This window comes from Trachurus japonicus, chromosome 8 (assembly GCF_045865225.1).
Source record: "Trachurus japonicus isolate A0001 chromosome 8, Traja_1.0".
Classification (NCBI taxonomy): Eukaryota; Metazoa; Chordata; class Actinopteri; order Carangiformes; family Carangidae; genus Trachurus; species Trachurus japonicus.
Genome location: NC_140914.1, coordinates 15,969,196 through 15,985,308, shown reverse-complemented (window position 1 = coordinate 15,985,308; position 16,113 = coordinate 15,969,196). Strand labels below are relative to the sequence as shown.

The 16,113-nt window shown below is 41.5% G+C and overlaps 1 protein-coding gene across 1 annotated transcript in view; it reads right to left on the bottom strand.

Annotated features, from left to right (window-relative positions):
- Nucleotides 1-849: 849 nt before the first annotated feature.
- Nucleotides 850-16,113, bottom strand: part of coro7 (coronin 7) — a 113,243-nt gene continuing 97,979 nt past the window's right edge. Inside the window, exons 10-28 of the mRNA XM_085784229.1 lie at nt 12,244-12,298; nt 11,952-12,009; nt 11,689-11,834; nt 11,490-11,588; nt 10,690-10,770; nt 10,357-10,504; nt 7,747-7,922; nt 7,514-7,622; nt 7,297-7,383; nt 6,872-7,014; nt 6,513-6,617; nt 5,547-5,632; nt 5,295-5,436; nt 4,987-5,076; nt 4,735-4,851; nt 4,473-4,608; nt 4,158-4,249; nt 3,847-3,933; nt 850-2,743 (exon numbers count right to left, since the gene is read on the bottom strand). Coding sequence (XP_085640355.1) covers nt 2,735-2,743; nt 3,847-3,933; nt 4,158-4,249; nt 4,473-4,608; nt 4,735-4,851; nt 4,987-5,076; nt 5,295-5,436; nt 5,547-5,632; nt 6,513-6,617; nt 6,872-7,014; nt 7,297-7,383; nt 7,514-7,622; nt 7,747-7,922; nt 10,357-10,504; nt 10,690-10,770; nt 11,490-11,588; nt 11,689-11,834; nt 11,952-12,009; nt 12,244-12,298 — 1,966 coding nt within the window. The 3' untranslated portion in view covers nt 850-2,734. The remainder of the gene's footprint in view (nt 2,744-3,846; nt 3,934-4,157; nt 4,250-4,472; nt 4,609-4,734; nt 4,852-4,986; nt 5,077-5,294; nt 5,437-5,546; nt 5,633-6,512; nt 6,618-6,871; nt 7,015-7,296; nt 7,384-7,513; nt 7,623-7,746; nt 7,923-10,356; nt 10,505-10,689; nt 10,771-11,489; nt 11,589-11,688; nt 11,835-11,951; nt 12,010-12,243; nt 12,299-16,113) is intronic.

Here is a 16,113-nt window from a genome sequence, read left to right as displayed (position 1 = left end):
TGGTGTTGTATGACCGAAATAAACAAATTTCAATTCAAAAAAAAAATTCAATGTGATGAAAGCTCCATCATCGCCTCGGCAGGCCAATTTTTGTCAAAGAAAGACGTCACCCAATTTGCCAATTTGGAAATATTTGATGCCCAATAATAATGGAGGAAGTTTGGGAGACCCAATCCTCCTTCAGATTTAGGTCTTTCCAGATAGATCTTCTTTATGCAAGGTGTAGCCTGGTTCCATATAAAAGATGAGACATAGGCTACCCAGTTTGATAAAAAATGTTTTGGGAGCCAGATAGGGATGGTTACAAACATCCTATATTTACCTACTGTCATCTTGAGGGCATTAATGTGGCCGGCCAGTGAGACAGGGAGGCACGACCACCTCTCCAAATCTTTTTTTGGTTTGTTCTAATAAATGATGAAAGTTGGTCTTTTTGAGTGACTTAAACGAACTGGTTACATGTACACCTAGGAGTGATGCTCAATTTTTAAGGGAAATGTGTCATAGCCTTGTGTTTTGCTTATACAGTATATCCTAATTTATGGGAAATTAATATATAGCGGGAGAGACTCCCAAACAAGTGCAGAAGGTGAGGTATAGATTGGCTTGTGTTGGCTACAAAAAGGAGCAATCTGCATAAAACGCAGTCTTATGGGTTGTGTTTCCTCTAGTGACACCCTTGATCCTCCCTGATCCATTCAAAACGAATTATAACGCTATAACTGGAAAAACAATAAAACTAGTGTCTGAGAAGTTCTATTTTCTAATCAATCATTTAAACTTAACTTTCTCATCTATTTACTCCCTGTGCCTGTCATGGTGAATGAACAACTCAAACACAAGTAGTGATGGGTTCAAAAGGTGTTTATTGCAAGACAATATTGAAATTATCCACAAACCGTTACTCAAATACTACACTCCTTTACTCACTGTATAAAAAGGAAGTTCTTCTTTTTAAACACAATGGAAGGCAAGTTAATCCAATCCCAATGTTTTACAAAGTATGGCATTTGAGAATCACAAGCACATACAGTATACATCGCACAAACACTGACAACACCTGCAGTTCATGTGTACAACAACCTGATGTGCATGATCATGCATGGCTGAACTGGTTGGTTTATTCCAGTCCATCAGAGGTCATAAAAAATAACAGTTGGATCAAGCCTGGATTATTGATATTGCTGTAGCCCTGATTAGAAATAACATGATGGCTGTCATGGCTGCATTATAAGTGATCAATACTGTACTGTTGTTGTATAATTAACACCATGGTTACTTACTACTAGTTAATATTAGACAGGAAAATTAGCTCATTTACTGAAGAGTGTGTCCCCAAACAGTCTGAAAACCAACAAATATCAAAGTGAAAAAGTTAATCTGCCCAGCAAAAGTGGAGAAAAGCAAAGAAAAGGTGTAATTAAAGTAAATTAAGGCTCCTATAAAACTCCAAATGGAGGTGGTTTGGCTTTAAATGCAAAACAATATCTAATTTTTATTCACCTTTAACCCCGACACTATTTCTGAATGGCAAAATAATTCAATCTAAATGGCACAAATACAACAATACATATGTTAAAATGGCATTTCATTCTAACATTGGCTTAAAAAAACAAAAAAACGTGTTTGTCATTAGAAATTCCAGTTCATGGCCAAACATGAACACTGGTGACCCTGTTGTATCCTGTGTGGTTTTTGCTGCTGTGTTACAGTAATTGTGTGTGTGTGTGTGTTTTACCTGACTAAACAGGAAGACAAGGTTGTTCAGATGCATGATGTTCACTTCTTACTTACTCATTAACATGAACTTGACTTATTTTTTCTTTTTGTGCAGCATTGCATTTTTTTAAAGACACACTATGTGACTAGAAAAGCAAGAAGCGAGTGGTCCACTGTGGAGGTAAACATCCACACAGATAACACGATGAGGTATCCTGATATCAATATATTACAGACTGGGCACAAGAAGAGGCCATTATGCCATTATGTTTTATATCAGGACAACTCAGAGTATATTGCCCTGGTCATTTCCCACAGATATAACCTGAAGCTCGGCAAAAGCGCTCATCCATTATTTAAAAAGTTGTTAGTCTGTGTTTATTTACATCCGTTTTAGCTACTGGGTTAACTTGTAATGTAGCATAAAGCAGAAATATTATTGCTATAATTGCCTGCAGTTTTATTTATCTTGCACTGACTTCAAACTGTGGTTGACCAGAAAAATGTTTGAGCTGTCCTAATATATGATGTCTACTTATTTACTGAGAATTGCGCATAGTGGGATTTTTTTTTTTTTGTCTCCATATCAACCTAATATAAGTGTAACATATTTAAGTAGTCCACAGAAACATAAGAAATCTATTACAAGGTCAAATGTCTGAGAACAATTTATGAAATATTCAAGAATTCCAGCTGAGAATGATTCAACGATTTCATATCAAATTTCATGCAGTTTCACATGATTAACACCTACGACATATTGTGACATTTGACTTCCCAAACCTTTGTGATACATACAGTACTGATATTAGTAGGTCTTTTAGAGAATCTTCCCACATCAGGCAGCCGGGGTATTTGTTGACTCTGTTACAGATTTGTTCACATTGTACAGTATATTCTTTGATTGTGCAGTTGGCTGAGACGTTAGCAGAGGACATCTGGGTGGCACTGTTGGACAGACATGTGGCGACGTCGTTGGCACCGTGATTGAACCGAAGGCAAAGCGAAGTCGACTTTAGTCATCCTGAGTGACAGAAAAAGTCACATTGAGACGATGAACTCCCATCCATTTTGCATTATTTCAATATCCTGTAGTCTAAATATTTTTACATGAAGTGCTCATTTAGATTTTTTTTTGATGACATGCTTAATTGTGCAGCACCATTCTGTATCATTCGTCATAAACACTTTCATAGTAATTTTATTCATCTTATTTTAATTTTAACCATAGCCCCATCCTTATTAAAGGGATAGTAGCATTTTTTAAAAGTGGGGTTGTATGATCTACAAATAGCCCCTAAGTACTTTAATTGCAGTAGAAGACTCTCTGCACTCCTCCCGTTAGCAACGCCAGCCCATAGCCCTGCCCAGAGATTTACAACATACAGTGTTGTGAGCAGACCCAAAGAAACGGCCTATTTTTGTGGCCTAAAAGAGGTTTTACGTGAAACAAAATACACAGTTCCATTGTTCACTATAATATAATTTTTTCCAGCCCCTCAAAGTGCAGGAAAAACGCAGTTTTTATTTGGAGTTAACCAACTGCTGATCGGCGGGCGCTAACCCTGGGCGGAGGGATACGTGAGTTGGTTAGGTCCAAATAAAAACTGCGTTTTTCCTGCACTTTGAGGGGCTGGAAAAAATTATATTATAGTGAACAATGGAACTGTGTATTTTGTTTCAGGTAAAACCTCTTTTAGGCCGCGAAAATAGGCCGTTTCTTTGGGTCCATTCACAACAATGTATGTTGTAAATCTCTGGGCAGGGCTATGGGCTGGCGTTGCTAACGGGAGGAGAGCAGAGAGTCTTCTACTGCAATTAAAGTACTTAGGGGCTATTTGTAGATCATACAACCCCACTTTTAAAAAATGCTACTATCCCTTTAAGACCTATTCAATAATACTGTAGCTGTATCTGTATCTGTAATAATTCAAAACTTAATATTATGGCTATGGCTACTCACAACCTACTGTAGTGTGCTCATAAAATACTATTCTAATACTGTGGCAGTATATTTGAGTATACCGTCCTTTAAATCATGAAGCAGATATTTGTTATTACTGCACACTCATCACTGTAACAACTGGAAACTATGTTCAACTGAAAGTTTCTTTGACGCTGACTCACCCACTCGTCCTCGTCCACCCCCTCGAAGGACTCCTGCGGCAGTGGGTCGTCCATGTTCCCCAACTTGGCCACCATGGCACTGAGCAGCTGGATGAAACACACACACACGTTCAGTGTAAAAACATCAGAAACTCCTGAGAGGTTTAACCTGGCACATTCAAATTTTGAGTTGTTTAATTTGCAGAACAGATGACTGACACATTAGATGGAGGAGGAAAACGTGCACAGAGCCTGGATGGGATGTTCTGAATAGAAACAAACAACATATACAATAGCAACGCTGCAGCAGCATTTTAGTTTGCCCTCCTCACCTCGTCTTTCTTCTGTTCATCTGTCTTCTCCTCCAGGTAAACAGATGAGGGCAGGTACTTCCTTACTGGAGCCTCTTTGGGGGCCTCGCTCACTGAGAGAAAATAAAAAAAACACACCTCAGACATGTAAAAGGCAAAAACATACCAAAGTCAAAGAAATCTTTATTATCCCCTGGGGGCAATTTGTTTTGCAGCAAGCAGCAAACCAGGCCAAACCAGGTCATATCTGTTCCTGCCCGAGGAGGACCGTCTGGCAGCTATGTTTGATACGCACACATGCTATGGATTCATATTCAGACTGTGTCGTGTCGGCACCTGGTGTCATGTCTTTGGGCTTCAGGTTGATCTTCTTGTGTTGACCGTTGGAGCCAGACAGCCAGGCGGAGGCGGTCAGGGCAGGTTCCCACCAGACTGCTGTGTCTGTGTACACGTCATCCTGGAAAAACTCTTTCTGAAAACCCCACACACAGAGGAGGGAGTTACGGTAAAGAATGAGACACAAGCCTGTTTAAAAATAGTGATCCGGAGCTTAGGTGTGCGGTATCCCTGTGTCTTCTTGGCGGTGTAGTTGACTCACCTTGACCCGTGGCACTCTGAAGGCCACCGGCTCTATGCTTGTCTTTGTGAGCATTAATGCCACAGCCACCTCCACATCTCGCACATTGCACTCCGTCTTGGGCAGAAAGGCCAAACCCTGTAGACGGGAAACAGTCCCAGGGGTTAGACAAGAACACAAGGAGGGTGTTGTTACCTCTAGCACTTTGGATGTGCTTGTATAGAGAAGTATGGAGACTGATGAACAAAAAACAAATACAGTTCATCTCAGTACCTTATGCGGCTCAGGGGAGTTAAAACTGCTGCATTCAAAAAAGTAGGGCTCCTCAGGAAGTATCTCATAAGTGTGCACTCTGGTATCACCCTGGAAAACACAAGTTCAGCTCATTCTTATGGGACAATCTGTGCAAGAAATGGGACAAATTTGTGCAATACTGTCCACAAATGCTCTTTTTATGTGTCTGTGTTGAATGTCTGTGTACATGCATGTGTGGTGTATTTGTTTGCTTCTTTTATTCAGGCATGGCACAGTGAATTTCGTTGTAATTTGTGCTGTGGCTCCAATGTAACTCATTTGCTTACTTTTCCAGTGCAGATGATCACGCTGGTGTCAGGGTCGTAGAAGGGGATGAGTGTGGAGGGGGACACGTCTACTTGATGGGTGGCGATGGCTCCAGACGACAGGGAGTCTGCGGAGTACAGGTAGAGTCCTCTCTCGCTGCGACTGCAGGAAAAGGACAGGAAGGAGGAAGCGTCAGCGCTCAGCTTTCTATTTTAACGGATGCTCTATGGAAATGTAGTTTTTATGCAAACAATAATGATCATGTTAAGTACCTGTCAAATCCTGAGACAAACAGGTACTTGCCCTCACACACCCACACGATACGAGCTCCCCTGGGGCCATCGGGACCGGGGCCCTCCTACGTGAAAACGTGAGAATGGGAGAGATGAGTTAATAGAAGACAAGGAAGCCATGGTTATAAGCAGGGCCGTTGTATAGGGGAGAAAGGTGATGATAATTCTAGGGGCCCAGCGCCCAGTGGGGCCCATAAAAAACCCCAGTAGTCTAATCTTTGTATGACTGATTTATTCTGTGTAAGACCCTGACTAATACTCATAGTACACTGTAAAAAACTCAACATCTTTCCAAGAATATTTGTCTTATTTCTTGTCCAAATGTCTCATTTCTAGTCAAAACCAATCTCTTTCCACTTAAAATAAGACTCATTACCTAAAGATTAACTTGTTTTTAGATAATTTTCACTTAAATTCACAATAAATAGAAAAATCTGCCAGTGAAAGTAAGTTTTTTGTGCTTGTAATAAGGAAGAAAAACTTGCTCCACTATCAGATTTTTTCTACTTATTCCAAGTGAAAATATGCTTGAAAGAAGTAAAAAGTGTCTAAAAACAAGCTACTTTTAATATGATGTGTCTTATTTTAAGTAGAATGAGATTTGTTTTGACTAGAAATTACATTTTGACTAGAAATAAGACAAATATTCTTGCTAAGATACTTGAGTTTTTGCAGTGTAATGCTGCATTAGCATCAAAACAAAGAAGGCTAAATAAAAAACGATAATACATACGTAGTCTAAGAAAAAAAAAAGGAAAAGTTAGGGGGAGGGGCCCACTTTAGTATTCTTTAAGGGGGCCCAGAATTCCTAGCAACGGCCCTGGTTATAAGTAATAAAGAGACATTGTGATGCAGACTCTGAGCTGCACCCATGCTTCACAACACACACACCAAAAGACAATTAGTATCTATTTGCAACCATATTCCTGTGTGTGTTGCACATACCTGCACAGGTGCTGTGGACTTGCGAGGATCATAGATGCGAACTTTACCGTCCTTACAAACGGTGGCCAGGAGTTTCCCATCTGGGCTCCACGCCATCCCAAACACCTGAGCATGAACCAGGAGAGGGAGCAAGAAGGAAGAAGAAGCAGCAGCTCAAAGGCTTGAAACATGAACAGCTGATGTTGTCATTTCAGTATGTTTTAAGCAAACACATCCTTGTGTCCAAACTCTTGAGAAGATCTATCTAAGGTACTTTCTTTTGCTTCTCACTGTGGCTGGATCAAAAACAAAGATTTACTTCAGACTTAGCTTTCACTTATTTCTTCCTGCATTTTTTTATCTTTGCCTTGTTAACCCACCTGGTCCTGGTGTCCAGTCAGCACTTTGACCTCCTCTCCTTCTTCCAGGTTCCACAGTCTGACTGTGAGATCGTAGGATGAAGACACCAGGACTCCACTGGCCAGAGGGTGAAACTTGATCGAGTAAATCTTCTCCGTGTGGCCTGTGAGATAATCCATTGTTTATTTATTGCACTGCATCTTTTCATTGAACTCTGTATTGGGGAAAATAAGTATTTGATCTAATGCTAAATTTTGTACATTTGCTCCCTCACAAAGAAATGGGCGGCCTATAGTTTTTATGGTAAGGGTTTATTAGGGTTTATTTTAATCAGAAAGAGACAGAATATCAACAAAACATCCAGAAATAATATCAGCATACAAAGGTTATAAATTCATTTACATTTGATCAAGTAAACAAAAGGGCAAAATGCAAAACAACCGACCTTGCAGGATGAGCTCAGGCTCAGTCAGGGTCTCCTTCAGCCCCCCCTCTGGGACCTGCCACACTCTGATCTTGGCGTCATCGCCGGCTGTCACAGACAGAGAGACACACAAATGTGTTAATTCACACTCACGCACTTACCAGGATGGACAGTGGGAAGGGAGAGGGGCATAAAGCTACACACTCTCCTTCATGTGCAGTATGTTGCATATACTCACCCACAGCAAGCCGGCGGGAGTCAAAGGGGTCCCACGAGAAGTCGACCACATTGACAGAGTTCTGGATGGTGGGCAGGGCCGTGTCTGGTAGCCTGCCAGGCTGAGAGCGCTGAGCAGAGGACAAAAATCAGTCAGTCACACACACACAGCACAAAGAAGTCTTGTTTATATAAAGTAACTGGAGTACAAGGGAAAAAAACAGACTATCATTTAATATCCATATGCTCCTGTACCTCAAAGATGGCGATCTGCCCCCCAGAGATGTTGAGGGGCACTGCCACACGTTGGCGGTTGACACAGAAGCCGTCACACTCGCCCGGCGTGGTCAGGTTCAGGCCACGCATGTTAGTGATGTGTGTGTCCCGGTGCATCACGGCTCCCTGGATGTGACGGAACTTGGAGGTCGGCCCTGGATGAGGGATCGTTTTCTATTTACAGGTTTGTAACTTAAAGACAATTATAGCTGCTGCGCAGCGATGGGTCGGGTCCGGGCTACTTTTGGGCAAATTTAGGCAATTCTGAGCAACAAACAGGAGAATAGGAAGACAAGACAGTTGTCCTTATAATGTCCAATTTGCATCAGTTGAAGATTGAACCCACAACCTCGGGAACCAAAGACCGTTGTCTATCGCACTGAGCTAATTGACAAATGGCATTCAACAGTGGCTTCACAAATTGAGTAAGCCATTCACTGTCGCGTAGGCAGAAAAAGAAATGATATGTATTTGTCAAACATCTACTATGAGTCTAAGATGTTAGGAGCCTTCGCACATGGTCCAGTCCAAGCTATTTGGATTTTTAAATTTAGAAGCTTGCTGTGATGCCACCATTAGGACAATTGTCTTGTGTTTCGTGTTGAGGACATTTGACATTTTGATCTGTCATCATCATCATCACCCTGGCTGGGTCTCGAACTCACAACCTCTGACACCAAGAACCAGCGCTTAACTCAGTGAGCTAATTATCTGGAAGTGAGACATGGTGTGTGTCTTCTCAAATAGACTCAGGGAGTCAGTGCCCGGGCAGCTGTTGTGAACGCAGATTTCTGTTATCTAAACAAAAATCTGTTATAATTGCATTTAGACAGCAAAACAGCTTGAGGACATCTGCCATTTCGAACTGTCATCATCATCATCATCACCCTCGCTGGGTCTCGAACTCACAATCTCTGACACCAAGAACCAGCTCCTAACTCGCTGAGCTAATTAGCTGGTGGTGAGACCTGCTGTGTAGCTTCATTTATCCACTCAGGTGAGCCAGTGCCCGGGCAGCTGTTGTGATGAAATGGTCAAAATGTCAATAATTCAGTCATCTAAACAAAAATCTGATAATACATAAATTGCATCTTGACCGCATGGAAATGTTGGTGATTTGTTTTTAATGATAAGTGTTTTGCTTCATAAGAGAAAATATGATGTTTAAAAATTCCACACTCACATTGACTGCAGTTGTTCCCATGAGAGCAGAATTCAAAATATTCTCAAAAATTCAGTTTTTGAATTAAAATTCTGATATTTGCTAAACTTCATCAACCATGACTCCAGAATATTCTCATTTTTTTCAGGAAGTTTGAAAATGTATTTAGCAAGAATTTGATGGTATATGTTTATAGTACTGTTTACAGTCAAACGTTTTCATGCACTGTAGGCTCAATTTTTGCTTAATCAAAAATCCGAGAAACAAGTTTTGTGGAGGACGGTCTGGAGATGCTCTGTAGCAAGTTTGGTGTCAATTGAGCAAAAATTGTGGGAGGAGATACATTTTAAAAGTTTTACAGTTATTGAAAAAAACAGAGTGATGGACTTCATAATTTGTAATAAGTTTAAGTTGACAAAAGTTTCAGCAGTATTGAGGCTACATTGTGGTGAAGTTTCAACACTGTAGCATCTACCGTTGGTTTGGTAGGAATTTTTAAAGTTTTTAAATTTAAACGCTTATTGTGCCCCCCCTAGGAGGGGGGGGCACATGTCCTTGGAGTTGAGTGAATCTGGCATGGGGTCGGATGTTTCTGTGAAGTTTGGTGAGTTTTCACCCATGGGAAGTATGACTTCCTTGGAAGAAGAAAGAAAGAAAGAAAGAAAGAAGAATTCCTAGGAATACAATAGTGTCCGGGCAGCTTAGCTGCCCGGACCCTAATTACTTACAATCTCAGAGGGGTATGTGTATTTAGAAAGTTAAAAACCAGAACCAACACCAAATTACAATGCACTACGGTAACAGCTGTTAATTTATGGAACAAATTGGAGAATGACTTAAAAACATGCAATACCATAATCTTATTTTAAAAAGTACTTAAAAACAGGATGATTAATTTATATAAGTTAGAGTAATGAGTGGTGACATGTGCTATGCTGCTGCTATTTTTGTTCTGTTTTCTGTATGTTTGATTGTCTTTTTCCTCTTTTTTTTGAGGGAGGAAGAAGGGAAAGGAGAGGAGGAAGGAAGGGAAAGGAAAGGAAGAAGAAAGGGAAATCAAATAAAGCAGCTTCTCTCTTTTCACTGTTTTGTGATTGCTTATTTCTTTTATTAATAAATAACAAATTGTACATTTAAAATTTTTTTTTTTGTAACAGGGTAGGCGTAATAAGCTATGCTTCAGCCTATGCCTTTTCGGTCCAAATTTTCTTTTTCTGTTTACTTATTGTTTATTCAGATTGATGTTATTTTTCTTTATTTACTTTTTTCTTTCTGGTTTGTTACTTTTCTTTTAATGACATGTATTGACCGAAATAAACTAAACTAAAATAAACAAACAAACAAACAAAGAAATATCAGTATGGAGTAACAGACACAGTAATGAGGACGTGTGTGTGTGTGTGTGTTAGTGTGCGTACTGTACATACCCAGCATGCTCTGGATGGCCTTGGCGCTCTGGCTGGGGCTGGGGCTGGGGACGAAGCCTGAGGAGGAGGAGGGAGAGCGGGACGGGACGGCGCTGCTGCTGGGCGTACTGAGAGGACTGCTGGAGGTGGAGCAGCCACGAGCTGGATCCTGTGGAGAAACATGTCATGTTTTTATCACTGCCACAGATGGTGATGATGATGATGATGATGATGATGATGATGATGATGATGATGGTGGAAAACTTCTGTAAAATCTAGCCTGAGATTCATAAAATAAACACAAAAGTTGAGACCATGCACTTCAAAAATAATTCCTGCAGATGTATTCCTCACCTCCTTCTTTGCAGGGGTTGGTTTTGCCGGTGCAACTTTTGGTTTGGGTCTTTTGTCCGGGTTGAGGCTGACCTTCTGCACCTGAGGACAAACACAGCTGATTGTTTGAGGTGTCCATCCACACACTGCAAATCCTGGATGGACTTGTGGGTGGGTGGTATGTTAATATGATTTCTTTACTTTGTTTAAATTATTTGTTAGGTCAAGGTGAGGTCATTCTGTAATCCTTTCGGGTTTTTCCGACCTCACCTGCACATTTTTCGTATCTTGGTCCTCCCTACCAAGAGAGATATGTAAATATATTTGTTCTATTTTATATTTGCTAATACTGTAAGTAAAAGAAAAAAAAAAAAGGAAGAAAAAAAAGGTGGACAATCAGGTCAGCACCTATGTGAACTGTTGCCCTCAGGGAGGCGCTTTAGGACCATCAAAGCAAAAACCAACAGACTGAAAAACAGCTTTTATCCTAGAGCTGTCATCACATTGAACTTTGCACAATCATGAAAGCATTGAACTCTCACCAAATAGTCAACTGTGCAATATTCTTGTTGTTGTCTGTGCAATATCCCTGTGTGTTTTGTTTTGTTTTGTTTTGTTTTACTCTGACCATTTTTATACTTGCTTTTTAAATAACTATCCCTGTTGTTTTTTGTTTCCTTATTCTTGGTTGCTTTATTTTTAACTTATATTATTTAATTGCACTTTATAAGACACTGAATCGGGAGCTGCTACCTCAATTTCCTTACAATAACCGACGATAATAAAGAGATTCACATTCTTCTGATTTTGGGAATCATTACCTGCTTGTTCCCTCCCTGCCACCACTCCTCAGCGGACATGGCCGGACTCGTGCCCACTGTGTCCGGGTAAAGATCGTCATGAAACTCCTGCCCTGAGTTCTGGAGAACAAAAAAACAAAACATACACACTTTCAATCAATGTATGATATGAATATGAATGTGTCATCTGTGGCAGTGACAGTGCAATTTTCATCCTCACCTTACGAGGGACCTGATAGCTGATTGGCACAATGCAGCTGTCTGTCAACTGCAGCACGCGCATCACTTCGCAGGACATCACATCCAACCCCAGCTTGGGAACCATGGCAACCCCACGTGTTGAGATATCCGTAATACAGTGACTCACTTCGGGGATGAAACAGAGAGAAGAAAATGAGAAAAAGAAAGAAGAAAGAGTGAGAAACAAGGAGGCAGGCTGTGATCGTCATCTGCTCAGACAGAAAACAGACGAGCAGCTCTTACCTTGAGAGAGGAACGGCTCGGAGGACGAGACTTCAAAGCAATCGATCGCTGTGTCTCCCTGTGAGCAGAGCAGAGCATCATAGATCAGACACCGAGTTCATCTGCTGTCACACCATCATTATTATCAGCACAGAGGTGGAACATGCGCTGCTGCATTAATAAACGCTGACCTTTAAGGTTCAACTGTCAGCACGTATGAATCCTAGATTTGTTGTGCAACTACACCACTATCACCTGTCAGGCATAAATAGATAATATCTCTGTTTTTCCACAGCATTAGTCTAAACCTCACCATGCCAGCCAGGACCAGCAGGCCGGTGTCTTCATCAAACAGAGGGATCACCATCCTGAAAGCAAAAGGGACAAGAGAGGGAGTCAAACGATGTTCAGAAATGTCACATTTAGATACAACACTTGTTATTGCATAATCACAAAAATCCATCATGGGGTCATTTGGGTGGAGTTTACTGTTTAAACTGCAGACAGACGCCACTAGATGGAGTAGTGAGCTCAATTTTAGGGGAAAAGTGGTAACACTCAGGTCAGTGCTGCTCACAACCTGCTGCACTTTTCATCAGATCCTTCTAAACAGGAGGAAACAGTAATGGCAAAGACAGAAAAACTCAGTTGAGCTTGAACGTGCTTTGGAGTGAGATTCAGTCACAAACATCGTGATTTGGTCTCCATCGGCTTTTACAATGAAAACATAAAACCTACAACGGATATGTTTTTAAATTGTTGTCAAATGGACTTCAACATAGAAAACCAGACTAAATGTGACTTAACTATTCTATCACTTGGTAGATCCAGTTTCTGGCCATAAAATGTCAGAAAACAGCGACAGAGGTTTCCTAAAACCCAATGTTATAATGTTTTGTTTTGTCAAACAGTCTAAAACCCATACATTTTTTGCTTATTTGTTAGACATCGACTAATCAACACCTTTTAATAATCCACCCAGGCACAGGCAGGCCTAAACAGGCCACAGTCACCTGCCTCCTCTCATGATTGAATGTAAGAAGATTGAGCGATGAGGAAACTGAATGAGCTTTAAACTCAATGGGGGAAAGTACAATTCTCTGTTGTAATTAAACCAAGCAGGAAGTTGTGGCTTAGACAGAGGGATACCTACTTATCTGACTTATTCATACTGTTTCATACTCTCCCCCTCTTCTTCCCTCTCCCCATCAATGAGTAGCAACAGTCAGTGTGCTGTAGTATTTTCCATGCAGGGCCGGGACAGAGGGTGATGGCTGATCTAACCACTTCACATCACAGGCCTGAGATAGACCGAGTGAAACGGAAAGGCAGTTCCAGTGATGGTGACCTTGTGTAATGCTACTATTCTAGCATAACAACCGCTCCGCTGCTTCCACATCAACTGGGAATGACAGACCAGTGATGTCATGCACCAAGTATGACAATATAATGACAGACCTAGTTTGGGTATCTGAAGCAGCGCATGGCGACACGCGATGGTTTTTTCCCTGTATACATGTGAGTGTGGCCGTGTGTTTGTACTGTATGAATCCAAAGACAGAGCACCAGTTGACAAAGCTGCACAAGTTCAGGATCACTCAGTTACTAACAAGTGGCAGCCAGCCACAAACTCAGGGTTACAATAGCTCACATCCTTTTATTCAGCTTACAAATGTTTTCCAAAGATGGAGATCGTTTTTCATTTGAGTCTTTTGTTACATTTTTGGAGGTAGTTTTACTCTTGGCAGCTTTGCAGTAAAAGCAGAGAGTGGAACAACTGAATGCTGGTCATGACTCCAAAGGCGTAAGATGTTTTGGTAAACTAGACTGCCAAGTGGAAATGAAATATTGTTTAGTATACATGGGCAAAAAGTATCTTTTATTGTTCTGTAAAGTCTTAAGTTAAACTTTATTGATCCTGTAAAGGCAAACTGAAAAACAAGATGCAACAGATGCATGATATAGATAGGTAACTGTAACTCTCTAACAGACATCCCGACTTTTGTGCAAATAATGTGTCCAAAATAAAAAAGCTTGTTGTTCTTCAGCCCTTCTGTTCTGATTCCTGTTTAAACCTGGTCTCCTTTGAAATGAAACCTTTCTGGACTTACTCACCTGTTTTGTTTGGCAAAGAAAGGAACGGTTGAGTCCAGTACAGACAGAGTAACCTAACCTAAACTGTAGCTACCAAGGCCAAAGTTTTGTTGTTTTTGATTATACAAGCAGCTCAGACAAAAGTTGCAGAGTCAATTAAATTATCAACTGTAATGTGCATTAATTCCCAAACAGGCTAGTTTTGATTTAACATCTGTCTGCAGAATAATGCGACTATAAATGTCTTGCTAATGTTTTGTTCCACTGAGGTGTTTGTGTTTAAGCAGAGTTAAGCTCATTTTCTTCCTGCTTCCTTGATGTGTTGAAAAACTGGACCTGTCCCCAACCTGTGCCTCCTCCTCCTCCCCTCTGCCCCTCCGCCCCAGGCCTGTGGGGTCAGCGAGGGGCGGCCGATGCTTTGTTAGCGTGGCTGTGTGTTCCCATGTCGGAGTCAGTCCACGGGGAGTCCCTAAACACCTCCATTCCCACAGCCCTCTCACTGCCTGTCTTCCTTTCCCTCGCTCACTCTTTCCTTTCCAATTCAACACAACACTACCACCACCTTGCACGCCGCGCTCCCTTTGTGCCTCCAAGTCCCAATTATTTCTCCGAGGCCTTATCTCTGCTTTTCTCACAGTAAATGTCCAACAAGTCAAACAGCCACATAATAGGAGTGGAGCTTTATCACTGATAATGGCCTCTGTTTACTATCGCTTTCATGCTCCACCTCACCGCCAGCCCACTTTCCCACACGGGAGAACTTATACGAGCATGCGTGTGCATATTCACGCACATGGATGTACAAGCAAACATACATCCATGTGCTAATAATAAAGCTTCATGATGTATGTGTTCGTGCATTAATAGCAGCGTATAGTTATGCTCACGCAGGATTAAGTGTGGGAGTGAGCTTGTTGTGCAGATCTGGATCACATGGTCTGATTATGAATGAAAAGAAAAACTATTACAGACCTCATTCATGCTCTTGGAGGAGAGCCTGTAAATAGAAGTGTGTGTGTGTGTGTGTGTGTGTGTGTGTGTGTGTGTGGGTAGTGCCAAATCAAGCCTGACACACTAATCCAGACATAAGCCTTTTAAAAGTTGGGTGTGTGACCAGAACCGGGTTAACCACACACACATGCTAATTAGTCATCAAATACCACAACAACACACACAAAAAAAAAACAATAAAAGTTTAATATTTTCTGAGCAGTGGAATATGAGAAAGAAAGGGAGAAAAATCAATAGCATGAATAACAGCTGAACAATTATTTTTGTAAAGCGTTAAAGCAGAAGTAAGCGATCCGGTCGTTTTGGCTAATGCTGCGTTCCAGGCAGGCTTTTGAAACCGTAAATTACAGCTTCAAGTCACGACTTACGACTTAGTAGCGTTCCAGGCAACCCACTCGTATTTTTCCGACCTGTTTTACCTGTGAAAGTCACTATAACGGCCACTTGTAACTTCCGACCCGTGAACTCGTACCAGACAGAACTGGTACGACTTCACAGGTCGGAAAAACACGAGTTACGAGTTGCCTTGAACGCACCATAACGTCTTTTCAGCCGATGGAGTAGCAGCCCCCTCCCTCGTCATGGATCTATTGGTCCTCGTCCCTACGTCACCACATTCAGGCGCATCCCTTGGCTGCACACACAGCCCTTCATGCCGTTCTCTCTCCTCTTTGGATAAAACTTGTAGGATACGAGAAAAGTTTTCTCCTCGGCTCAGAGCAGAGCAGAGTGACTGAGAGACTCGTGTTTCGGTCCAAACACTCTATGTAAGTGATTGCTGTCGGAAGATATAACTATTTAAGACTTATATTAACACAAAAATATCGCTTACTTCTGCTTTAACTCCACAAAACAACAGACTAGTGCACCACACTCCCAAACTCTCATGCGTAGCGTATCTGCACCCACCAACGTCTCGACACCTTTCTAACCCTTTCCAACATGAGCTGTGTGATGCTGCAAAAAATCCCACTGGCTTCAGTCTGTCACTGGCACTTTGCTCCTATCAGAGTTTACACAAAACAGAAAGTGGGAGAGAGCACGCCTCCTGCCTCGTCTGCCATCACCTCACACCGAC